At 42.3% G+C, this 27,650-nt stretch overlaps 1 protein-coding gene across 10 annotated transcripts in view; it reads left to right on the forward strand.

Annotated features, from left to right (window-relative positions):
* LTBP1 (latent transforming growth factor beta binding protein 1) overlaps positions 1-27,650 on the forward strand; it is a 377,380-nt gene that overhangs the window by 197,008 nt on the left and 152,722 nt on the right. For all 10 annotated transcript variants that reach the window (XM_084625002.1, XM_084624994.1, XM_084624997.1 and 7 more), the window contains one exon: positions 3,734-3,805. In XM_084625002.1, coding sequence (XP_084481128.1) covers positions 3,734-3,805 — 72 coding nt within the window. The remainder of the gene's footprint in view (positions 1-3,733; positions 3,806-27,650) is intronic.

Raw genomic sequence — 27,650 nt, forward strand, 5'->3', positions numbered from 1 at the left:
TTCTTATTAGTATCATTTTGCAAAAGGGTTGGTTTCTTTAACAGAGGTATTGGAAGAAAAGGATACACACAGTGTTGTGATTTTTGGCAATGGTAAGCATGGAGAAATTACCCAAGTGAATAATGGGTGTGGAGTTTGTAAATATATGATGTGTTCATGTTCTTCATTCACACACCCACGTCCACCTACAGCCCTTCTGTAGATTTTTTTTTAAGCATTAAAATGCTGACTTGTTCCTTATAAAGCTGTGCAAACTGACTGATCCTAAAAACTGCCAATACAGATTAGGAGAAAATCAAATAAACTGTTAACAGTTTGACATTTAAATTGTATTCATGTCTTTTGTTGACTCATTCACAGGATGCAGATTCAGGGTCAGATTATTCCCATGTCATTTTGATAGTTTTCCTTTGCTAAGTTGGTATTACTCTTCATATTGTAGTCATCTTGGAAGAAGATAGACTTTCCATGGCTTTCTCTTTTATGGTTTTGTGCTTTATGATCTTTACTTGAGACTGAAATATTTTTATAAACGCCAGTTTTTGAGCAGGTTGGATTTAACGTTTGGTTGTCTGCAAGACCCCGATTCAGCAAAAGTATTCAAGCATGTGCTTAAGTCATACTATCTCTATCCTCTTTTCTTTCCCTGTTCAGTAAAGCACTAAAGCATGTTCTTAATTTTAGACACATTCTTAAATCCTATTGACTTTAATGGGATTTTTGCATGTACCTGAAGTTAAACACATTCTTAAGTACTTTTCTGAATCAGGTCTACAACCTGTGGTAAACCCAGGACAAACAGCTACAAAAGGGGGGTAGTAATTAGTCCCAGGGGATTAAAAGGCCCCTCCCTGGCCACTGAGAAAAGATAACCATGGGGCAATAAGGTTCAGCTAGGAAAGGGGTTGCTAGGGAACCAATTAGGTTCAGCTGACTCCAACTACTTGAGACCTTTTTAAACCCTCCCCTGAGTGGAAGGAGGAGAAGAGTGAGAGGAGCAGGGAAGCTGCCAGTAGGCTGTTTACGGCAAGGCACCAAACCTTCCCAGTAGGGAGGCTGCACTTCCTCCCCAGAAGGGAAGGAAAACAAGGACAAGGGACTGACTGAGGAGAGGAGTAGCAGGAGCCTGTGCCACCTATAAGGATTCGCCTTGCCCCAAACCTGAGTCTCTAAGGCTAGAAAGGACTGAGCCTACTGAGGCGAACAAGGTATTTTGCCACAAACCCTATAATGTACATACACCTTGGCTTGAAACAGCTTTTGTGGCTTGTATGCCCACAGGCTTAATAATACTGAAAAATATGAGCAGAAAATAGAAACAGGTTATATGTCAAAGTTTGTTTTTTTTAACAAGAGAACCTTTTGAATCAAACTGTACAGTGTTATATTACAAGTGGAGGCTGATGTCCGTTCAGAATGCTTGTCAATAATTAGTACTTGCTAAATGAATAAGAAAGAAATGTAGGATTTTATCCATCTCCCACATTGCTCAACTGTGAGCCAACCCAACACACCCCATACTCCACTTCACCTGCGGGAAGCAGTGATGCTGAAAAAGATTTGAGGGTCATGGTGAATAATCAGCTGAACATGAGCTCCCAGTATGATGCTGTGGTCAAAAGAACTAATATGATCCTGGGATGCATAAACAGGGGAATCTCAAGTAGGATTAGAGAAGAGGTTATTTTACCTCTGTATTTGGCATTAGTGCAACCATTGCTGGAATACTATGCCCTCAATTCAGTAAGACTGTTGATAAATCGGAGAGGGTTCTGAGAAGAGACATGAGAATGATTAAAGGGTTAGAAAACATGATTTATAGTGATAAACTCAAGAAGCTCAATCTATTTAGCTTAACATAAAGAAGGTTAAGGGGTGCTTCATTACATCTGTAAGTATACATGGGCTCTTCAGTCTAGCAGAGAAAGGTATAACATGATCCAATAGGTGGAAGTTGAATCTAGACGCATTCAAACTGGAAATAAGGTGTAAATTTTTGACAGTGAGGCTAATTAACCATTGGAATAATTTACCAGGAGTCGTGCTAAATTCTCCAACACTGACATTTTTGAATCAAGATTGGATGTTTTTCTAAACGATCTACTCTAGGAATTATTTTTGGTAAATTCTGTGGCCTGTGTTATACAGGTTAGATTAGGTGATCACAATGGTTCCTTCTGGCCTTGGAATCTATGAAAATCCTTTTTCTCTCAATGCTTAGTCTGTACTGCTAAAATAAATAATGATTTGGTTTTAAGAAGGCTGTTTTGTCCCTGTATACCAGTGGTCACAGACTCCTGAATGGAAATAACTGCAGGTGCCAAGACTAGCTTGTTCCTGCTGGGTAAGGACGGTTGATATATCCAGTACAGTAGCAAGGGCTTGGTCTAAGAGTGGGCGAATTACATAATTTCACTCCAGCATACTTAAAGGCGATAGATAAAGGCATGATAACTTGCACCTGAGGTGGTGCAGTCAGAGAGACCAGGAAGGGGAAAGAGGTGGAGCTAACCCCATCACTGTGATAAATATCACTTCCAATTTTTTTTCATTTAAATTCAAAAAATTGCAGCCAGTTTAAAGGTCAAAATTGCGTATGTTTTAAACCCACAACCCATGAAGAAACAGATCTATTTCTGCTTAAAATATATCCAGGGAAGCTGCATCTGAGATTATTATTATTATTATTATTATTTTATTTTATTAATTTGTATTACCACAGTGCCAATTAAGATAATATTATTGTTACCAATTAAGATAATGTTATTGTTCAGGATTAGACTTAGAAAATCAACCTCACAATATATCTTGGAGGAAAGAAACAATAAATAGAAATAAAACTATTAATTAGCTGAAGACTTTCTAGTTTGGCTAAAGTGAATTAATTTTGTGTTGTTATCCTTTATAATTCACATTAGATAATTTATAAATAATAGCCAACAAATGACAGTCTTTTAAAACTCAAAAAGATTAAAAAGATAAAGCATAAGTCTGTTTCCTTTCTTATAATTATGGTTGCACTATTATAAAAATAAAATATATGACTGACTATATTTTTCAATGGATCAGATATGTTCAGATTTATTATAGTGGGAGCAGCAACAACTGCCATCGTTAAGGTTGCATTCAGGTTCCTATTCTAACTCTGATTTCATTAGCTTGAACATTTCTAAAACAATTGTCTTCCAGGCTGAAATTTTCCAGCATGGCTACTTCCTGAAAGTGATATTTGTATTTTCAGCAGGGATGATTCAGTCATTTTTGAAAATGAGTAGAATGAAACAGAAAGTTTCCTAAGGGATTGCGTCAGGGTGTGAAAGTCCTGGAGTGGGGCTTAGCATGCTATAGCAGTGTCCATATGGGATGTTGCCATATAGCAAGCTGGTGCACCGAGATTTATACCCTTGTCTTTTTATGGCAGTAACTTCCCATGTAGACAAGCCATAATTTCAAAGAATTCCTGTCATGCTGTTATGTCATATTATCTGCAAAATGGTATTTGATTGAGTAATTAAAAATTGTAGTAATGCATACACAGAAGGAGACAGTGTTCAGATTGCATGTACAACCTAAATGTTGGCATTTCCTGACTTTTAGGTACTTAATTATGCATCCTTAAAAATGTAAATGTAAATTTTTTTGATAGAATTATATAGTAATTTGACTGTGATGCTCTCCATATAAATGTCATACATTGTAATAACTAACCAATAGTTTTCTTTTTTTCCCCCAGCTTACCCTGGATACACCCAAATGGTGGAATGCCCCCAAGGTTACAAGAGAATTAATGCTACCTTTTGTCAAGGTAAGATATTTGTCAACGATTAACTTCATTTGTTTTGAATAAATCTTTTGGGCTAAATTAATCCTAGGCCTAGTTCCACTGATTGCAGTTACGTGGATGAATTTGGCTCATTGATTGTGCTTGGGAGAAACGAGTGTAACTGAGTCCAAAATATTGGCAGCGGTCTAGCATAGCTTACTACAAAGCAAACAGCTGTTTGTACCCTTACTGGTCTTTTATGACATATGAAGGTAGTTTCATAAAATTTTACTTCTGTTGCTTTTTTATGAAAAATATCAGGCTCAGACTTTTTCTTTTGCTGAAGGATGTTAAGTCTACCTTTCCTGAGGCTGCAGTAGCATCTGCAGAGCAGTATGGGGGAAGGGGAGGGCAAAGGGAGGCCTTTCCCTAGTTACTCCTGATTTACACTGATGTGAGAGGAGAATCAGGCCCCATCATTCAAACAGCTCTTAAATGTTTGTGTATATATTGTACACAAAAACATAATCAACAGAAACTATAAATAGAAACCAAATAAGACGGAAGTGGTAACACAGGATAGCTTTCTAAAAGCCATTGGCATTGAATTAAATCCTGCCGGTGGCACAAGGCAAGACCCTACAGAAACCCAGAAGCTTCACTACAAGAGCAATGGCCCCCAAACACAGCCTGCCCTGCTGAGCTAAGACTGGCCAGCTCAGCCAATGGTATCACCACCGCAGCAAGTGCTGAGACGTGACCTCAGGCAGAAGCTCCCTTCCTCCCTTCTGTGTAGCCGTGTACTCCTCTGTAGTGTGTGAACTACCACCCTATGGAGGCCTCTCCTCTGCCACATGGACAGGCTTTGAACTGAGCACTATTCTGCAGGGCTCCATGTGCTCAGCCATGCCCTGGGATAATAAGGCAGATAAGTACATTCAAATTGGAAAGTTATGAAATAATTTGACCTTAATTGGATGTTTCCTGTTTCCTAATTTGATAGTTTTTAATAGAATCTTCACTTTGATTTCTAGGTTTTCCAGTATTTGCATTTTTCTGAGAAAACTGTAACATTCTCATAAAGGATGTTTTTTCTTGAGCTTTTCCTGATCCTTCTGGAGGCTCTTTCAACCTTAACTTCAAATTAAGCAAGCTTTATTTTTTGCCTAAGAATTTGTTATTTAAGTCACAGTATGATATAAGTTTTTTCTGTCCACTGAGAAATAATTACACGCTGTCAGGTTTTTTTTTCTAATTTCTGCTTAGTAGGTAACCAAACCATGGTGTCATTACACTGTTGACAAGTAATGGCCATGAGTCTGATTTTGAGCTCATTTATACCTGTTTTCGTTTGTAACTCCACTGACTTCAATAGAGTTATTTCAGTGTTGTTTTTAGGGCCCTGCCAAATTCACAGACACGAAAAAACACGTCACAGACCGTGAAATCTGATATTCCCCCGTGAATTCTGGTCTTCTGTGTGTTTTTATCCTATACTATACAGATTTCATGGTTGAGACCAGCGTTTCTCAAATTGGGGATCCTGACCCAAAAGGGAGTTGCTGGAGGGGGGGGGGTCACAAGATTATTTTAGGGGGGTTGCAGTATTGTTACCCTTACTTCTGCACTGCCTTCAGAGCTGGATGGCCAGAGAGCGGCGGCTGTTGGCCGGGTGCCCAGCTCTGAAGGCAGCACCCTGCCAGAGGCAGCGCAGAAATAAAGTAGCAGTACTGCAAATCCCCCCCCACCCCTACAATAATCTTGTGACACTCCCCTCCCCCCCACAATTACAATACGGTGAAATTTCAGATTTAAATAGCTGAAATCATGAGATTTACTATTTTTGAAATCCTGTGACCATGAAATTGACTAAAATGGACCATGAATTTGGTAGGGCCCTAGTTATGTTGGTGTAGAATTGAAGGTAGAATAATTCCTCAGCACAATCAGAGCAATTCATTGCTTAATGTATGTTACAAGAACAAGTTGACTACCTGCCTTAAGTAAGTCTCTGTTAAGACATCCTTCAAGCAGAGATGGGCACCTGGGCCAGGAAAGCGGTGGATGAGGCTTGAGCCCACATCGAGTGCGCTGCAATAGACGGACTTGGAACCTTGGCGAGGTCGAAGCAAGAACAGATGCAGGCCGTGATCCATAATGAAATGTCATGTGAAGAGACTGGGAGCCTTTCATCCAGTCTGTCACTGGTATGAACAGTCGATTCAATTTCCTGAAAAGTTTTGTGCTCTCAGTGTAGTCATGAGCTCACTCAGTCAGCACCAAATCAAAACTACAGTGATCTTTATTTGGAATGGTTGGGGCTGATGTGCTATAACTGAAGCATTTGAGATCTCTCTCCGGACGTCTAGTGAATGAAGTCTCTGCTCCCGCGCATTGGCATGCGACTTGGGATAGAAGACTGGTAGAAAAATGTCTTGTCCAATGTGGAATTGTGGTACCACCTTTGACAGGAAGGCTGGGTGAGGCCTGAGCTATACCTTGTCCTTATGGAAGATCGCGTAGGGGAGGTTGGATGTTAGTGCTTTTAACTCGGACACCCTCCTGGCTGAAGTGATGGCAACCAGGAACAGTACCTTCCATGAGAGATAGAGAAGGGAGCATGTAGCCAGTGGTTCAAATGGAGCTCCCATTAGTCTGGAGAGGACCAGATAGAGATCCCAAGTGGGTATATTGTATTTGGACATAGCGTCCCAAGAGTTAAAGCTATACCTGCTGAGGATAGCCTACTGGTTGGTTATCCTCAGCTGTAGGCCCCCAGCAGCATACACTTTCCTGCCAAAGAGGTCCATGTGTTTGACCTCCTTAGCCTTGTGGGCTGGTGCCTGTTGCCCCTGGTGGTCTTTCTCATTCACCACTGAGACCACCAAGGAGCAGGGATGTGGGTGAGAGAATAAAAACTCCTATCCCTTGGGGGAGAAAGTACTTTCTCTCCACACCCCTGGCGGTGGGCGGAATGGAGGCTGGAGTGTGCCACAAGGTCTTGTTGTTATTCTGGATTGTTTTAATTATTGGCAGTGCCACTCTGGAAGGACCCTCTGGAGCAAGGATGTCCACTATTGGGTCCTCCTATTTGGTTACCTCCTCCTCCTGTAGGCCCATGTTATGGGCAGTGCGGCGGAGTCGATCCTGGTGAGCCCTGTGGTCAGTGGTCAGGGGACCTGAGGCTGATGCTCCTGCCACTGCTTCACCAGGCGACAATGATGAGGTGATAACTGGGGTACAGGGTCCTGGTGGCCCTCAAGCTGTGCTGGTTGTCCCTAGGCTGTGCTAGGTTCCCCCATTGTTCCAGCCCAGTTGGGAGTGTCCTGGGCTACAGGTCGCACTGGAGCCGCATCCCCTGACTGCTCTGCAGTTTGAGGGGGCAGCCTGGCGAGGGTCGCTTCCATCACCCGAGGGGCAGGTCTATCCCTTGGTGAGTGGGAGGGGTGATGTCCCGAGGCCACTGACCTGGAGGGCCGCGAAGGGGTACCCTGGGCCTTGTGGTAAGCTCAGGGGGTCCAGAAAGGCCATTGTGCAGGGGGTGGTCACTGTGGCTGCCATGCCATTTGGACATCTCTCTGGCGCTTACTGGACCTATGCCTACCGGGCCTTGAATTAAACAGTTCGGCCGAGGAACCCGAGGGCGACGACCAAGGCAGTGCCGACAACCCCTGTGCCGACAGTCGGTGCCGTGAAGAAGAGGTTTGGGATCGGTGTCATGATTACCGCATCAAGGATCGGTGCCGGCTGTCCCTCGATTGAAACCAGTGCCGCACGTACTGTGCCCCGGTGCCGTGAGACAGTGCCGATCCTCTGAGGGTGTCCTAGATTGGCGCTGACCCTGGGAGATGCAGATCTCCTCCCAGTGCCATGCAAACTTGTACTGTGGGCAGTGCTGGGGAGTGGTGGTGTGGGGATGCGGATTGGGAACGGTGCCTGTCTGGCAACAAGGGCTTGCCTCTAGATGGTACCAGTCTAGGCGGTGCTGGAGGCTTGTCCCTGATGGTCAAGGGCAGAGGCGCCATAATTTCAATGAGGTCCTTAGCAGCCCCAAAAGTGTCCGGCATGGAGGGTGGCTCCAACGGCTCCAACATCTCCACCAGGCACTGCCGGAGGGTCACTAAGTGCTGGACTCAACGGTGCTTGGGGCACCAGAGTCGATGGCACGAGTTCCTGCTGCGTGGTGGCCGAGTCTTTTCTTTGGAGCAGCAATACATTCCCTAATGATCTCGCAGCCCTCTGAGGAGAGCGCCTTCTGTCTGTCTTCTTTTGCCACTTGTGTGGCACCAGTGACGTGGAGCAGAGCCAGAGCACTGCTCCTTGCTGCGGTGCCAGGGATTTTCGGTGCCGAGGGTCTCTCCTGCCAGAGTCCTTCCTCGGCACTGAGTCACGGATTGATGCCGGGGCGCTCCGCCCTGATGAACTTGGGCCTGGGGCTGGGCGGTCCGGTGTCGCAGGACGGAGTGCGGCTTCCATCAATAGTTGTTTTAAACGGAAGTGTCTCTCCTTCTTGGTTCTAGGCTTGAAAGCTTTACAAATCTTACAGCACTGCAACTGATGCGCCTCCCCTAAACACCTAAGGCATGAGTTGTGAGGGTCACTATTGGGCATAGGCTTCTGGCAAACACCGCAAGACTTAAACCCCTGGGCTTGAGGCATGCCCCGCAGCCCAAGGTGGGGTGACAGGATACGAACAATCCCGGTCACCAACCACTACTAACAACTATATTAACATCTCTTAACCTTGTGCCTAGTTCTTTGTAGTTTTAGTTTTAAGGGAGCACTTGCGAGCAAGTGAACACAGTTCCAATGCCACCATGGATGGTAAGAAGGAACTGAAGTGGGGTCAGTTTGGCAGGGTCATATATTGAGCACCATGAAGGCACCACTCCAGGGTGCTCCCTAGCCAACCCAACAGGAGCTGCTAAGGGAGAAGTTTCCGATGACCTTCCATGTGGCGTGCACGCACCTGATTGGAATTGACGTGAACAAGCACTCGAAGAAGAACTTCGTTACACGAGGATAAAGAAGCATATAGCAACCAGCCAAGTAAAGAAATGGTGATACCAAAAAGCAAAACAAAAAACTGCTTTGAAGCGCACATAACATAAACTTCAAAAACTGCTGCCTCTGGGGGGATGTGAACTGCAATCTGAGTTTCTCTGTCAGATGCTTTGGGGTACGTGCTGCCAAATTCCTGACACACAAGCACTGCCCATGTCCCTTGCTCTGGATGAGGGCTAGAGGCATCAGATGTGTCAGAAGACTGGGACCACTAGAAAAGGAAGGTGGTGGGAATGCCATGAGCTTCAGCCTGACCTATGAGGCTTCTCACTGGAGAAAGATGGGGCACAGAAAAAGGAGGAAACAGAGAAAGATGGCAGGAAGAGATGCCACATGTTGGTGGCAACTTCCTGACAGGGAACCTGGATAGAAGTGAGGGAGATGAGGGCAAGGCACATCGAGGCCAAGCCCCTTGTCAGACATACAGATAGTACATACTTAGTAGCAAGATGCTCCTAACCAGGTCCAGGAGATTATCTGACTGGTTTGGATTGTGCATATAACAGTGTAATCATTCTGGATATTAGCTACAGGGTTTCTCAGCATCTGCAAAGGAGACAGGATCTTCATTTCAGCACACTGGCTGTCTCAAGATTATCCCCATCCTGCTCAGCATGGTCTGGTCGAGAAGGAGGTAGAGACTGCTCCATATATGGGCAGTCTCTTTTTATATGTTCCTGGTAGCACACAATCTCCAGCGACACCTTCGGTGTTCCTCCTCCTCCTTCTTGGCACCCTTAACAGTTATGGGTTCTCTGGTCTTCCTCCCCCATCCAGACCCTTAAACTGCTGACCCCCTGTGGGAATGTCCACGTTTACAAACTCCTCTGTTTAACTGCCACAACTAGCCTGACTGGTTGATGCTGTCTGACCCATAGGCATGGCAAGTAGCCCAGTCTTTCCATTTTTGGGCAAAAGCCTCGGGCCATAATCTCCCAGTCCATCTAGTGGCTCAAAATTTTTGCGAGTACTTTTCTGTCGAAAGTCACCTAGTTGAGGAGGGCCACCTTAACCACTTTGTAGTCCTTTGCTTGCTCATCACTGAGAGCTATGTAGGCTGCCTGATCTTCCCTTGCCAAATAGGTTGCAAGCTGTAGGGCCCGAATTTCTTATCCCATCCTGCCATCATAGGCACTCTCAAATGTGACCAAAACCGCTTCAGGGTCTTCCGCCTAGCCTGTCTTGCAGAGGCCTACCTCTTGCCTTGCGCCCTAATGCCGATCCCTGCTGCAGGACTCACCACCCTTTTTTTTAGTAGTTGCTACTGCACCTGGGCTTGCTCCCTTATAAATTATCTGCAGGCTTTTTTGTTGCTCAACCTGCCAGGTGAGCAAGGACTGTCTCTTCAAATGGTGGGATTTCTAGACGGTCTGCCAGGTCTTCTGCGTTTCCTTCTGCTGTTCAACCAGCCATTGTAACGTCTCCTCCCTCCCCCCACCTACTAAATCTTTCCATCTGCTTCCCTCATCAAGTTCTCCATCTACATAGAAAAACGCAGGATCCTAGACAAGCCCCCTTGTGTGACAGGCACCCTCTGCTCCCATCTTCTTTGCTCTCCCACTGGCTGCTCAGAGACCTTCCTATTGTACATACATTGTGTAGTTTATTTACAGTGCTTCACCACTCCACCTCTTACATACTTATGCTGTCATACTATTTATACAGTCATTCAGTTTAACTACTTTGTCTCCCAATGGGTGGGGTGTGTGCTTTTATCCGGTCTCCTAGTTAATGAGCTAATTAGCCCATTAGCTACCTGGCCCCAATCTGATCTGGTAATCAGGAATTCCTGTCCTTAATCAGGTCCTCTTTGCTGCTTAACTGGTTAAATCTAACTGGTTCAGTTGCTGATTCTCAGCACTCTGGCACCATATGAGGAGACCGTCTGGGACTACCCCTTTCTGAAAATGCTGCTGGCCATGTGTCATACGTGGTAGAAGGGACTAACAGTTTGCCTGAGCGAGCAATGCTCGGAATGTATTTTCAAAGCCCTTTCTACAGCCAAACAACTCTCTGAAAATTGGTATCGTGTTCAGGGCAGCCAAGAGAGAGTGCACTTTTCTCCCAGAGAGTACCCAACTCACACCACTTCTTCAAGTGCTGTCCCTGTGGGTGCTCCACTCCAGATGAGTGTGTCCCAGTTGATTGGACATCCTCAATAGCAGTGCCTGGCTGGGCTGTGTGCGTGCCCCAGCTGTCTCATAGAATCATAGACTTTAAGGTCAGAAGGGACCATTATGATCAGCTAGTCTGACTTCCTGCACAATGCAGGCCACAGAATCTCACCCACCCACTCCTGTAACAAACCCCTGACCTATGTCTGAGCTATTGAAGTCCTCAAATTGTGGTTTAAAGAATTCAAGGTGCAGAGAATCCTCCAGCAAGTGACCCGTGCCCCATGCTGCAGTGGAAGGTCAGTGCGCACACAGCCTAACCCCCTCAGTTCCTTTTCTACTGTCCTCAGCCGAAGACGGAGCTCGGAACAGTGCCATTTTTCTCTCTCCTAAAAACAGAAAATAGCTAGTATAAATTAGCGTTTTAGTGTTTTCTTTTGTAGTTAGTTGATTTTAAAAAAAAAATTTTTTTCTTTCTTCTCTTCCTCCTCCTGCTGGGTTTTTTTTCGCTCTCCTGTGTTCCCCTCAGGAACACACCACTTTCTTTAACAATAATGCCAGGCTCCCCTGGCTTTAAAAGATGTAATTCTTGCCACAAGGCAATACCCAGGTCCGATGGGCACCTACAGTGCGTGAGGTGCCTCGGTGAGGAGCATATCCCATCGAAATGCACCCACTGTGGCAACCTGAAGCCGAGAGCCCGCCGTGACAGGATCTGAGGCTCAAGATGATCCTCATGGAGAAATTTCTCCATGCAGGATCTAGCAAGGACAACCACAAAGTCCTCCACCAAAGACTCCCCAGTGCGGTCTGAGCCCACAAGAAGCACCGTTCCATCCTCTCAGGAAAAGAGGAAGTGAACTTCTATTTCTCCACAGGGGGATCCACATAAAAAGAAGAGGTCCCTTGTGAGTTCATTATCATTGGTGCCTATGGCCCCCAGAGCCAGTACTTATGATTCTCCTGGTACCTCTGGCACCAGCCATGCCCTGGCACCAAAGCCCAAGGAGTCGAGAAACAAACCCTCTCAAGACTCCTCCACGGCACTGGGCACAACAGCAACAGCGACTGACACAGCATGGATCATACAATTGCCCCCGGCACTGGTGGCGGCTTCGGCACTGCCAATGCCCACAGCACCGACTTTGCATGCAGCACCCGCAAACGGCACCGCAAAGCACCACTCGGTGCAGATGAAATCGATGCATAAATCAAATGGTTGCCACTCGACCTCGCACCGATACCAGCACCACCACACTATCTGACTCAGACAGCCATTACTGTTTCCTCGGTACCACGCTGGTCACGTATTAGTACTCCCCTGACCTCCCCTGTGGCATTGTCCACCTTCACAGATTCGGACGTCTTCTCTCTTCACCAATCTCCCCCATACTCCAAAAAGGAAGATGGGGAACAGCTCAGACCTAAGCACCGCCACTCTCAGGTGCCCTGCTAGTGGTACAGACAACCATAGATGTTCCCCCCACCCCCATGCCCTTCCCAATCCAATGACCACCTTGGGACCCATGGGCGGCATATAGGTCACATTATTCTAGGACCTCCTCTCCACGAAAGGGAGACGTACGCTTTCCACCCACATCGCCAGCACCCGCTACTTCCGTGGCCCCTGACCAAGACACAGAAGCACCTCAGATTGAGATGGAGACAGAGGATGTGCGCCTTGCACACAATCCCTCTTCCTCTCTGCACAAGGCGATAATGCCACCTCCGCCCATGACAGCTGATGACCTTAAGCAATTCCAGTACTTATGTAAATGAATTGCTACTAGCCAGGACATTCCCCAAGAGGAGGTTCAGGAGAATTAGCACAAACTACTGAAGATACTCCAACCTTCCTCTGCTTCAAAAATTGCTGTCCCAATTAACGAGGCCATTCTCCAACCCAGTGGAGGCAATATGGAAAACACCTGCTACTGCACCTCCAACATGCAAGAGGACTGACAGAAAATATTTCTTACCCACAAAGGGCATGGACTTTCTTTTTTCACACCCACAGCCCAATTCTTTGGTTGTGGATGCAGCAAATCACAGAGCCAAACAATTCCAAAATCAGGCCATGCCACAAGATAAAGAGCACAAACATCTAGACCTACTGTGCAGTAAGGTGTACATATCATCGACTCTACAGTTCCGAATTGCAAATTACAGCGCCCTTCTAGCTAAATATGATTTTGACAATTACGGGAAACTGTTTGAATTCTCTGCTGACCTCCTGGAGAGCAAAAGAGCTGAGCTCAAAACTGTGCTTATCGAGGGACAGCTAATATCTAGAATGGTGCTGCAGGCAGCCCTAAACATGGCTGACACAGCAGCCTGTACTACTGCCACGACAATCGTAATGAGAAGAGCCTCATGGCTCTTATCCTCTGGCATACCCAAAGAACTCCAGATGAAGGTAGAAGATCTATCTTTTGACAAAGACAAGCTGTTCTCTGCCAAAACAGAGAGACCCTTCACGCTATGAAGAACTCGCTTGCCACGCTGTGAACACTGGACATATATACACCACCTCAAAAGAGGAAGAGGTACCAGCCCTACCAACGCCCCAGGGAATCTCCCTATGCCTGACCTCACTCCAGACCCTACGAAGTGGGAAGACAAACAGACCACCTCGACGCCAACAACCACATCAACAACCCTTGGCACCTCAATCAACGACATCAAAACCACAGTTTAGAATCTTTGATCGAGGGTTTGAATGACCTCCCCATCTTACCAGCTATACAGTGCCCATTTGGGCCACCACCTACGCCATTTCCATCATGTGTGGGAGCTGATCACATAAGACGGCTGGGTCTTAGAGATAATCTTATCGGGCTACTCCGTCCCATTCATTACCCGCCCTCCTACCCAACCCACCTCCTTGTCCCTCTTCAGGGACCCCTCCCACGAGCACCTTCTGAGGCAGGAGGTACAACAACACCTCCTCCTCCTAGGAGCTGTGGAACTAGTTCCCACTCGTCACAGAGGGAGGGGATTCTATTCCTGCTACTTTCTGACACACAAGAAAAACGGAGGTTGGCGCCCAATATTAGACCTCAAAAAACTCAACAAATTTGTATGCTCCCAAAAATTCAAGATGGTCACTCTAGGCACCATAATACCGGTGCTGGAACAAGGAGACTGATTTTCATCCCTCGACCTACAAGATACATACTTTCATATCACAATACATGCATCCCACAGATGGTTCCTTTGATTCACAGTGAGACATGACCATTTCCAATTTGCATCTGATGAAGTGAGCTGTAGCTCACGAAAGCTTATGCTCAAATAAATTGGTTAGTCTCTAAGGTGCCACAAGTACTCCTTTTCTTTTTGCGAATACAGACTAACATGGCTGCTACTCTGAAACCTGTCATTTCCAATTCAGAGTGCTATCATTCGGACTCTCTACAGCACCCAGAGTATTCTCCAAAACTCTGGCAGTAGTTGCTGCATACCTGTGCAGGCAGGGCATCATCCTCTTCCATACCTGGATCACTGTGTGTTTGAGAACTGTGGCTCTAGATACCTTTGCTACAGTAAGTCCCATCTTGCTGGCATAGAAGGATTTGGGTTAATTTTTGCAGCTGTGTTTGCTGATAGAGATCAACTGACTATTCCTTAGAATGACAACTGAGACTGTTAATAAACATTTTCAATTATATTACAATACCTACATTAGCAACTAAAGCTGTTTTCTTTAATCCTGTCAGTGTGTATTAAGTTGCCAGCAGGATTGTTTTATTATTCAAGTAATCAAACATAATGGAGGTTGTAAGATGCAAATAGCATACATTTCATATAGTTGGGGAGATGAGAGAAATTAACAACCTTGCTGTGTCACATGGGAACAATATTTTAAATTTCATTAGCATTTACAATCATAATTGATGTTCCTAAAGACAATAAAAAATAAGAGCCCAACTGTCAACCCTTTCTAACATTTGGAGAAAACTTAAATGAATAGTCCCAATATAGCCAAGTAAGTGCTCACTAACATGACTAAGAGTTCCACAAATGAGCCCTAAATTAAATATTCCACACTTAGTTAATTTATAGAATGAGTTGTCACATATGTTAGGTAATTTAATATATGCACACTTCTGTCAGGGCAATAACTACTAAATAACATTTAACAATTGACTTATGAGTAACTTCTAATTAAGAAACTTCTGATTAAGAAACCTCTAAGAAATTATGTGGTACTTTGACAAATTCTAATTTTCATGTAACTGATATAGAAGATTTATTTTGTTTAAGATTAACACTCTAAAACAGTTTAAATGTATGAGTCTATTGTTGAGAAGTAAATAAAACCCTTTGTAATAAATGTGAATAAACGTTTTTCATTCAGCTTAATTACTTGTTGAGTTAAGTGCAGTAAATACACTTCATGCTCAGAATTTAGAACTAGGATGTGGTTCTGCTCTGAGAACTGACTGTGGAGGTTCCTACCAGGGGTACCTGTTCCCATAGTGCTGTGGGCCTGGAACCTTGTAGAAAGCAGGAGTGTTTGTGTCCCCTGGCATGAAAAGTTTGCATCAGAGGTTATAAAAAGGGGACCACAATGCTTTTCAGTTCCTTTCTGGCCACTGGCTTTGAGTATCAGAGCCTTTGTTCCCTTGCCCTACAAGTGTCCTTCATTATTTTCTCTCCATAATTTGGGATTTTTTCCATGTTTTCTCTTTTATTTGCCAGCTAGGGTAATTACTATTTAGTGTAGTTTGTTCTTAGTGCACTCTTCTGTTCGGAAAAACAATGAGGAGTCTGGTGGCACCTGAAAGACTAACAGATTTATTTGGGCATAAGCTTTCATGGGTAAAAAACCCACTTCTTCAGATGCATGGAGTGACTCAGATACAGACTAACACGGTTACCCTTCTGATCTTCTGTTTGGGGCTCAGTCCTAGTTTCAGATCAGTACAAGTTCTAATCCATCTCCTTTGGTTAGGGTTTTCACCTTGGACCAGCATAGAATCATATGATCATAGAAATGTAGGGCTGGAAGGGACCTCAACAGGTCATCTAGTCCAGTCCCCTGCTCTGAGGCAGTACTAAATGTGATCTACATCAGCGGTTCCCAAACTGTGTTCCGTGGAACACTGGTGTTCCGCACGATGTGAATAGGTGTTCCGTGAAAGAATCGTAATTAAAAAAAAAAAAGGGTCTTTTAAATTTTTTTAATTTTAAATTTGGCATATTTGAAGCGTAGCTTACAACTATTTGTGAATGACTATAATTTAATGTAAAATTCTTTTCCCGGTATTATTCCTAATATTAAGCGAATTTGTGATAGAAAAATGCAGAAACACCAATCCCATTAAATCCAAATTTGTATTTCTGTTTATAAAAATAGATTTTCCTAGTAAAAATCTAATTTGTTTGGTGTTTGTATATGTATAAAAACAGGTTTTTTTTAAGTAGAACACTGTTTTTAATTTTGACTCTTGCACTTGATTTTTGTGCTACTTTATACGTGCTTTCCACTTAGAAATTGTTAGTTCAGGTTATTTTAAATTTGTATTTTTGCTTTGTTTTATAAAATAAAATATATTTGAGCATAAATAATGCATTTTTTTTATTTGAAAACCAGACGACTACAAAATAATATTATAAGTATTCTGTAATAGGCTAAAAAGTGTTCCGTGGCCAAAAAAGTTTGGGAAACACTGATCTAGACCATCCCTGACAGGTGTTTGTTTAACCTGTTCTTAAAAACCTCCAGTGATGAAGATTCACCTACCTCCCTAGTGTTTCAGTGCTTAACTACCCTTACAGTTTGGAAGTTTTTCCTAATGTCTAACGTAAATCTCCCTTGCTGCAATTTAAGCTCATTTCTTGTTGTCCAGTCCTCCGTGGATAAGGAGGACACTTTATCACGCTCCTCTTTATAACAACCTTTTTTACAAATACTTGAAGATTGTTACCATGTCCTCCCTCAGTCTTCTCTTCTCCAGGTGAAACAAACCCAATTTTTTCAATCTTTCCTTGCAGGTCATGTTTTCTAGCTCTTTTATCGTTTTTGTTGCTCTCCTCTGGACTTTCTCCAGTTTGTCCGCCTCTTTCCGAAGTGGCTCTCAGAACTGGACACAATACTACAGCACAGCCTTATCAGTGCTGTGTAGAGTTGAAGAGTTCCTTCTTGTCTTGCTTGCAACACTCTTGCTAATGCATCCCAGAAAAAAGTTTGCTTTTTTTACAACAGTGTTGCATTGTTGACTCATATTTAGTTTGTGATCCCACCCTTTGCTGCCAAACATGGGAAAATAATGGGCTTCATAAGATATGCCTCCGATGAGACCAACATATTAGTATCCAACTAGCATGTCAGGTTACTTGTACTGTTTGGGGGAAGGACAATTGTCCAGAAAGTGATTTCATTGTGCTACCTTAACTCCCAGAGCCTGATACAATAGGTCAGGGGTGCTCAACCTATGGTCCGTGGCACAGCCCACCAGAGCATTTCATAAGGCCCATGGCGGGGCTCAGGCTGTCAGCCCCACACTGTGGGTCTAGGGCTGTCTGCGCCACATGGCAGGGCTCCTGGTATCAGCTTTGGGAGGTGGGGCTCAGGCTATCAACTCTGGGCAGCTCTTTATTTTGATTTGGGAGAGGGTGATGTGTTCTTTACTGTTTTTCCCCGTTTTCTATCATTCTGATACCCGTTTTATTCACTGATTTCTTTGTTTTTAAATAGACAATACCATAAATAGAAACAGCCTATCTAAATACATACGAAACAAGCTGAACTTAAAATATAAATCCATACAGGTGACTTTAAATCTTTTTAAAATATGTGGAATCTGTTTGGCCCACACAAAGTTGTGCTTAGATTTGTGTGACCCTCCTGTGTAGTAAGGTTGGGCACCACTGCATAGTAAGACTCATGGAGGAGGCATTGGCAATGTATCAGCTCTGGACTTTCAATCTGTGTGCTTCTTGGTTTCATTGAGGGCTTCAGGTTCCAAGTCTAAAGGCTTGTTCAGTCCATACTGCATAGATCTGATGATGATCTCTGATTCTAACAGACTAACCTATGCTGAGTCATTGGGAACTCTTTCAAAAGTTTGGAAAAAAGAGAAAGAAGAGGATGCAGGAGCACTCACCCAATTTTCAGTCAGAGTTCTAAAGCAGAGGAAAATCATGTATTCAAAACTCATGAGTCAGGCCCCCAATATCATGAAGTTTTTTAAAATAATACTTTTTGAATTCTTTTATTTGCCTTCTGGTTTCTGCTCCTTTAAGGGTGCATTTGCTTCATGTTTTCAAGCTTTTCTTTGTAACTATGAGGGAGAGAAGCTTACTTTTTTAAATGAAAGCAGATTCTTATGCAGTCTCTTGATTGCAGCAGCTGAAGTTTTAAGAAGAGCACCAAGTAACATGAAACTCATGATAAAATCATGAGAGTTGGCAATACTGCCATGGTGCCATTTTAATGGAGCAGTCCATGGAGCTGTAGAGTGAATCAGTTTTGAAATCAAGGACTGAGAGAACTTCTTCACTCCCCTAATCCTTAGTTCTGTTGGAGGGAGCATCTCTGGTTCTAGAATCTCTCTGAGCCTCCTGGCAGCAAGGTCATCTTGTTGGTTTCTTGTCTTTTCTTATGGTGGGGGGAGTTTTAGGTCCTTTCTTGCACCTGACTCAGTGTTAACTACTTGGCTGGTTCCCCTTGATCCCCTATTGCTCTTCCTTGGACTTGCTCTCCTTTGGGGGATCTAGTTTCCCCAGGTCTGAGAGCCACTTAGCTTGCTTTTGTTCCAGCTGCGAAAGAACCCAGATGTTCATCCTGTGAGCTGTTGGGCTTCTAGGGCACAACAGACTTTCTGTAAGTTCCTTTTCAAGGACAGACATTTCGAGGAGCCTTCCTGGTGTCTTGACTGTCACTGCCTAAGGCACTTGCATGTTCCCCTTTTATACTCAGTGGTCCATTTGGCTTCCCCAGTCCCAGTCTACAATTACTACCTGGAATGGCACAGCCTTTGGTTTGGAAGCACATTTTGTCCAAGACAAAACTCACAAATTACTGTGTATTTTGGAATCTCATCATAAAGGAAAAATTACACATCCAATAAATAAAGGCTTAGAATTTACCAGATGTTATGGCTTACTCCTAGATCAATCCTTCCTGTGGCTTCATCGGGTACTAGTAAAGAGGTTTTAAATATTTTTTCCTCACATCCAAACCCTGGTTCGCTATTTGTCTGAGCTGCAGTGGTAATGACCAAAGCTCAGTTTCCTGAGTAATGCTTTAAGATGCTGCCAAAAAAAAAATCAATAACTTGAAGAAGAAAGCTTCTTCCTCAGCCATTATAGCCCTAAGAATTGAGAACTACTAGCTGGTCCTCTCTTGGTTTACTTAAATATTTGAGAGAATATGTACTGAACCATCTTTCACAAGAGATTTAGGCTCCATTTCAGCAAAGCCTGTGTTTAAGTCTAACTGATGTCAGTGTGACATAATCATATGCCTAAAATTCAATACTTATAGAAGTGCTTTGCTGAATCAGGCAAATTATTTGATTCTGAAGGTCAAAGTATTTTGTGATATCCATTAAGCATTGTATGACGTTTCAGATTCTGAAACAAATGCAGTGCCACTTCGCTCGGTTAGAAGAGACATTTTGGGCTGAAGTCATGGGACTCTCTTTGGATGTTCGAGTGAGAACTGAGAATTTAAAATCTTGAACGTCTTTAGATGGAAATAGATGAGGTCTTTGAGGAAGGGAAAGAGAGGAATCCACTGGGTCAGTAGGTCTATCTCAGATTCCATTCAAGAAACCATCTTTTATCTGTCTTGCTTCACTTTCAAAGGCAGTGCTCCTGAGGTCACTTTCTGTCCAATAGTGACTTCCTCCCAAATATCAAAGTGGAAGATCCCAGAGGCAGTATAGCACTATTTCTGTTTCCACTACTCTGTTAGTCCCATTTGTTTGGAATGGCTGTTGCCCTTATCTGGACAGTTGGAGAGAGCACCATGTTCTCAAGGAGTGAGAGCCTCTTTTTAAGTCATATATTCTCTCTTTAAATTTTCAGGGGTAAGGATAAAACTAGAAAAATACACTCTGATTCATATCCAAAAAACTAGCCTTTACTGGGGAAAGTTTCAGTTCGTTAAAGACATCTGCCTTCTTTCTGACAAAGTTCAGTATTTAAGAGATTCTATTTTCCATCCTCCATAACAGCCTCAGAAATCTGTTCAAATCATCCTTCTATGCTTACTGGCATCTGCCACCTTTGTGACTAGCCTAAGACCTCTCCATCCTAGTGTCAACTTCTTGAGCAGACACAACTATCCTGATTTCTAGACATCTGTCTCAATGGTACTATGACCTCATGCATCCCAGAACATGGGTCAACAGAGGCTTTATTCTTGAAGAATTACAGCTGCTGTTGAGAGAGAGTGAGTGTGTGTGTGTGTGTGTGCGTGTATATATATATATATATATGTATGTATATGTGTGTGTGTGTATATATATATAATCACGAATATGTGAATCTAAAATGTCCATTACATTTTGTGAAGGAATTTCTTCACATGCTTCACAATAAATCACTTACTGAATGGAATATGAAATATCTTACAATACAAAAAGAGAGTTATGTTACAAAACTGTAAAGACTGTTAGGTCTTTTCAGGAAGTTTTTTAATACAGTGTCTAAGATTTTTTTTTTATTCTTTTGTGCTTAAATTTTTAAAAAATTGGGAGAAGCATTTTCATAGAAATGTAGATAAAGTGGGCTGCTGACATTATTAATTTTTTTGAAATTTCTGAGGCTCTATGTTAACACAAAAATGACCGCTTATACAGCTAATGAGTTTACCACTGCTCCTTCAAAAAGAAATTTGGTTTCATTCTTTAAATGGCTGGTAGCCAGTGACATCTTTTAGAAAAATAAGATCTCTGAACACTGTGCTAAAGGATTAATTTTTGTTTATAATTACATTGTTCAAAATGCATGTAGTGATCTCTCTCTGTTTTTGTTGAGCCTAAATGTTTTCTTTAAAATCAACACATGGATTTAAATAGTATGCTGTCACAAGGCTGTGGCTTTGACCTGAATACATTGACAAATGCACATTGTTCTAGACATTTTTTTTAAATTCTGGTAATGTGTCAAGCAGTGTTGATTCAGTGAGTATAAATTATGTTCCATTAAGGATGGAGAGGAAGATGCAGATTTCATTTTACAAATTTTTCAAATTCTGTCTTGAGTTTGTGATCAAATATGAACCTAAATCAACATCCCAAAAGAGTAAAGACAGTGGCCTTGTGTCTTAACAAGCTGTAGTGTGGATATTATGTTCATGGAATATGAACAGGGAATTCAGATAAAAACATAAAATACTCTTTTTGGAAGGTTACAGCATGACTGTTTCTTAAAATCCAGAATCTTAGCATACAAGAGCCAAGGGCAGACAGAGAGAAAGCAGGCTGTTCCCTAAAGCAGAGAGGCACACTCATTCCACCTTGTTCTAGGCTGAATCTTTGCATATTGACTGTTGCTAGAGCCTGTCACATGCTTCCCTATAGAGCTCCCTAGCTGTAAGCAAACCTAAAAAAACCTTTGAGAATTTAAAGTGTTGGTTTGCAATTTTAACACAGTTTTCAGTACACCACAGTGGGGGTGGGAGAAGGGTGGCTTTACACCACCTTTTTGCTTTTCCTGTTCTGAGCTTAGATAGCTGTTCATGCCAATCCTGGTTCCACCCAACTGTAATGGTCCAAAAGGACCATTACAGCTGTTGGGATAGCCAAAACACAGAGGTACTGCAGCCATGCTCCCTTCCCCTGATACTTCCTTGTGCTGGAGACAGCAAAGGGGATGTGATGCAGAGCTGGTTAGGCCAGTTCAAGGTTGCCCGGGGTTATCCGGAACAGGTCAACACTTAGCTGGCCAATTAGGCCAGTGGAGTAGAATAGAGGCTGTAATGGAGACCAGGATTTCCTCCAGTGACTAGTTCACAGGCCTCTTTTGATTTGTCTTAAACTGTAGATGGCATTGATGACCAGTAGGTTGTGCTGAGTTTTCATATTTTGTTGGCTGAGTTATTAGGGTAAAAATACTGCAGTTTGTAGGTGAATTAATGATGCATAATAGCTTTACCAAAAGTAAATCATTCCGCATATTTAACAGTAACCAACCAAAGCATATATTTTCAGCAATACATAAATGGCAAATGCATATCTCATTAGAGTATGCACTGAAATTCTCCCTAGAGTTGGCTATTAATCTTTGGAATACTTTACTATTGGAGGAAAAAGGGAGAAAATGGGCTAAATTCTGATGTCAGTTACACTGGAGTCAACCTGGAGTAATTCCATTGCAGTCAATCACCTTTATTCGGAGCTGTGGTTGAGCTGAGCATCGCACAGCCCAGAAGGGGGTGGAGAAGGACCAAAAGGTGGCTTTATGCCAATTCTGGGCCTCCCAGATTCAGAGGCAGTGAAGAACTGCAGTGGCCTTCAGCTTAAGCTAGTGCAGGCCCAGGGTCTACTTTAATTTACATAAAGGGCCACTGAAGCAGCCCACTACAGCCGGAGCACAGTGTATTCTGGCCAAGAATCCTCCCTTCTAGCAACTGCCCCTTCCTGGTCCTGTCCATACCTCTGGGAGAGGGTAGGCAATTGCCGGCTTTGCAGCCTTGTATATTCACAAAGCGAGTGTTCAAGAGCCAGAGCAGAGCCTCGAATCAGGGTGTCACATTTTGGGGTGAAATCCAGACCAGTGAGAAGAATGGAAGATTGGTGAGGAAACTACCTTGAAGAAAGACTGTAGCTTGTTAAGTTGGGTCTTAGCCATTAGAAAGTATATGTTTACTTTTGTTCGTGTGTAACCCTTGCTAATGTTATTCCTTCTACTTGGTATCACTTAACCTATGTCCTCTTGTTAGTAAACATGTTATACATTTAATCTAAACCAAATCTAACCTAAATGCTGTGTTTGCATTGAAGTAATTGTTATCTCTAGTTATTGTGGCAAACTGCTGAATATTGTCTCTTTAAAGGACCATTTATCTGAGTGGCCCAGAAAAGGGCTGGACACTTCAGGGCAGATGTTTTGGGGGAATTCAGGACTGGAAGTGTGCTGAGGCCATCTTGCCAGGTGTCACCAAAGCTGCTGGAAACTGCGGGTGTCTGTTGTGTTGTGGCAGGCTGCTTAGCATCAGAAGCATTGAACCAGAGCTGCACAGACACTTAAGATACTGCATGCTTGTCCGCTGGCTGTTGGTGTTTGGGCTGTGAGCCACAGCAGCAGAGCATTTAAGGCACCCAGGGTGATAGCGCAGGTGGTGACACAGCACCTTACTTGTCTGGATTGCACCCCAAAACGTGAGATATGGCCACTGTAGTGACTTTGCATTAAGTTTGGAGTTACCAAGAACAGAATTTGGCCCCATCTCTCAGACTTTCTACATCAAAATTGCTGTGTTTATTTTTAAAATCCAATTTGCTTATAATTTGTACTCTTAGCCCCAAAAATTCACACCATACAGTGTGCATAATATAGCCAAGCAAATGATTCACAGCAAATTATTTATTTGAAAATCTCATCCTCTTCCTCTGCTTCCAGAATGTCAACAAGTAGATCATAGGCTCCTCAGATTTATTCATAATTCTTATTGATTCAGCATATTTTTATCTTTTTTCTCATTTTTTTACTTTATGAATTGATTGCAAACAGTTTGCTATGAGCATTTGGGTCTCAACAATCAAAATACAAGATGTATTGGTTGGTCACATAAGTCACATGATATTGTTTCTATTATGTTACTGAATGAGCCTACCTATTATAAACAGGAGAAGGTACTGGACCTTTGAATCTCTAAGGGAGAGGTAGCCAGTTAGAGATAAGTAGCAGAAAAAGAGGATTAGGTAATTTTAGAAAATTTTAAACGTTTCCCTTTCTGGACTATTACAGTCCTTCCTAGAATCATAATTCCTGGAAAAATTAGATCACTATGAGATTTGCTGGCTGCATATGAGCTAATAAAATTTAATTTTCTGTTGTTACATTCACACCAAGTAGTTCTGTATGTGCATGTGTAACTGTGGCTGAAAAGGTGTGGTCAGTTCCTTGTCAGATTCTTTTAATTGCCTATGTACCAGGACTCTAGCAAGGGATTTTTTGAAACACTGTCTTCTTTCTGTGCCAGCAATTGTCCTATCCCATATAAAATATTCCACTTCCAATGCAGATACTTGTGTATGTGAGCTTAGAATGGGCTCTGCATGATCGTTTTTGTGAATAAAACTTGATTGCTTGAATATTCACAGAAAACAAACAGAAAAAAGGCACAAGCATTGCAAATGCCAATTCATTTCTAAATTCAAGCCAATATTTGTTGATTTTTTTTTCAGTATCTCCCAATCTCTAGTATTAATTAGTTAATGCAAGTAAAGACAAAAACATTCTACAAGAGCTAATTATTGTTGGTAAATCCTATTTTTAAAATTATAATGAAACCCTCATCCCCAGTCTCAGACAGTTTATGGGCCAAATTCCACTCTCCTTTACAAGACAACATACATATCACAACCTTCTTCTTGCTGGTTGTTACAATGTATTTATTATTTAATCATAATCATTGTCATAATGATTTATTTCTGATAGCATCCAGAATTTGCTGGGTGAGGTAAGAAGTCACTTTCCAAAAAATATATGGCCATTTTAGCAGGTTTTCTGCAACTTTCATCCCCAGCACTACTAAACTCAAAAGAGATGATTTGGCCCATAGTTCATTATATAGCAGGTGTAATTAGTTCAGGTTTGTTTTACCAACTTTTAGTATGTTTTTGTAGGGAAATGCTCATTTAAAATTTCATTTTGCAAAACAATTTTTAAGATGATTTTACCGTATATTTTTTATTACAGATACAAACTACACAATGTAATAATGTTAACCTATGGTATGGGAGCTATATTTCCATCTAAACTAAGATCACCTGCTGTCACCCCCACATCTCCTTCCTACAATTTTTGTATTACAGCATTAAAGTCACCTTTTTCATTTATAGTCATACCCTTTACATGAGTGGGCAAACATTCAGATAGGAAATGACTGTTTATTTTAGCCTGTTTTCTCCAGGAAATTCAGCTGCAAAGTGAGTCATTAACACATTGTATTTTCTAGTAGCACTTTGACCTTATACCCAGTAGTCCTATAAAATCTGTGGCAAGGTGTTGTATGCTATCTTTTGTTGTTAAAAATTTATTTTTAATTCCTGGAAGTTTGTGCGATAAATTCATAGTGGTGGACAAAGTAGCCACAAATAACTAACGGCTAGAACTTCAGTGTGTTAGGAACAAGTTCCATGTGTTGTGCACATGTAGTAATCTGGACAGTAATGACAAAGGGCCAGATGCTCAACTGATGTAAGACGGCATAGTTTCACTGAACATTTGATCCAAATTATTTGCTCTGCCAACTGTAATTCTAATGCTTTTTCAAAATGTTCTTTACTGAGGAATTGTAAACATATATAAATTGAAGCAGCAAAAAGAACAAAAAAATAATATTTTACAATAGTAGCATAATCATTAATAATAAAAGAAATTCCATACATAGATTTCTCACATCATTTTTGTTTTAAGTAAAACAAAATAAATGCCTGGATTAGAGTATAACTGTTCATGAGGATCAGAACATAAAAACATCCACCTATAAATGCAGCGACAATTTTTTTTCTTCCTGAGGGACAGTCAATGACACTAGCACTTTTTTACAAAATGGGTAATATTTTACTTCCCTATTATTCTTTTTATGCTTCAAGAAGCACACTATTCAAGATTAAGAAACAGGCCTCAAAGCCCTACAGTTTTCAGTCATTCAGTGGCTTTGTGGCAGTCTTTTGAAAAATTAAAGCCAGCAAGGCAAGAGCACCAAATTGACAGGGGTTTCTTTTTTTTACTTTGAAATGTATATGTGAGTTATGACCGTTTACACCATCAGAGAATCTACCTTGATGACTCCATATTTTTCAGCTAATAAAGTAGCTGGGAAAATGGGCAGGGGGAAAAAATCCTCCCCTACAGACTACAGAATACCTGCAGAGTGACTCTAGAAAACCTTGTTTAGCCCAGTGGTTCTTAACCAGGGGTACATGTACCCTTGGGGGTACGCAGAGGTGTTCTGGGAGTACATCAGCTCATCTAGATATTTGCCTAGTTTTACAATAGACTACATAAAAAGCATTAGCAAAGTCAGTACAAACTAAAATTTCATACCTACAATGATGTGTTTATACTGCCCTGTATACGATATGATGTAATGTAAGTATAGTATTTATATTCAAATTGGTTTATTTTATAATTATATGGTAAAAATGTGAAAGTAAGCAATTTTTTAGTAATAGTGTGCTGTGACATTTTTGTGTTTTGATGTCTGATTTTGTAAGCAAGTAGTTTTTAAGTGAGGTGAAACTATGGGGTACACAAGACAAATCAAACTCTTGAAAGGGGTACAGTAGTCTGGAAAGGTTCAGAGCCTCTGCTTTAGCCCAGTAGCTAGAGAAGCCACTCTGCACCCTCATGCACCAACCTTCCGATAACTTGCTGAGGGGGAGGATGACAGGATCAGCATATCAGTGAATCCCTAACCCAACTGTGACTCACGTGGATCAGGACTCTGGATCACTCCAGGGGTGCAAGCTATGCTGGTTCTGACAGTTGAGGGACCCTCCACACTTGCAGATTTACTATCTACTGTACTGGTTAGTATGCAAAACGCACTTGTTTGCATTTGGTCTGCTCAGACTGGATTATGGCTTTTAATTGAGTAGGCACAATCTCTCCCCAAGTATGCTGCTTGCACACAGATGGAGGAGATTGTCATGTGTCTGCCCAACCATACCCATACATTGGCCATGCTACAGCAATAATCCAGTTTCTTCTCTGCTCCTTTTCCATCATCCTGGTCCCTGTATGAGGGAAGAAGCAATGAATGAGCAATCTCTGAGCTCCCTGGTCCTCAGAGATTGCTATTATGAATGGTCCCTACACAGCCATACAAGATGTTGGGGGGTGGGGGGAGAGGGAAGCTCCTTGATTGACTCTCCACCCTGTACAACCATGCAAAGGCTTCTCACAATTTGGGCCGCAGCATTAGTGCAAATTAATGAGGGTCTACTATGTCTCTGACTCTTTCTGTGAAAAGAGAAAACTGAGGTAGACTCCATAAAATCTGATTAAATCCAGTTATCTATAGTTTTTTACAACAGAAAATACAAAACTCCAGAAGATATTTCCTTAGCTGGAAGGATGCGCCCACTAAAGATTTTGACCTCCTCCTAACTCCATCACCCTTTTTTTATTCTTCCTTTTTGCTATGCAAGCCACAGAAGTCCTCCCATTTTGGTTTCCATCTCAGGGCCCCGTCTCATTCTCCTTCCACAAGGGATTCTGTGGAGTTTATAAGTAAGAATTGGTCAGAATTAAATTCCAGACGAAAATGTTGAAAGTAAGTGTTATGGCAGACAGCTTGTTCAGATGAATTTTGTTCACTGAAAAGTATCCTTTTAAGTATATTCTGATTTTTAGAGTTTTCTTGGAGCAAATTACAGTGTTCATATTGGCCACTAGGACTCCAAATTTTGTGGCCGTTATAATGTGGCTGTTTAACAAAATTATAATACTTAATGTTTATGTAGTGTTTTACACTTCAAACCACTTCACAAACATTCGCTTATTTATAATTCTGGACA

The sequence above is a fragment of the Lepidochelys olivacea genome, assembly GCF_965140295.1.
Source record: "Lepidochelys olivacea isolate rLepOli2 genome assembly, chromosome: 3".
Taxonomy (NCBI): domain Eukaryota; kingdom Metazoa; phylum Chordata; order Testudines; family Cheloniidae; genus Lepidochelys; species Lepidochelys olivacea.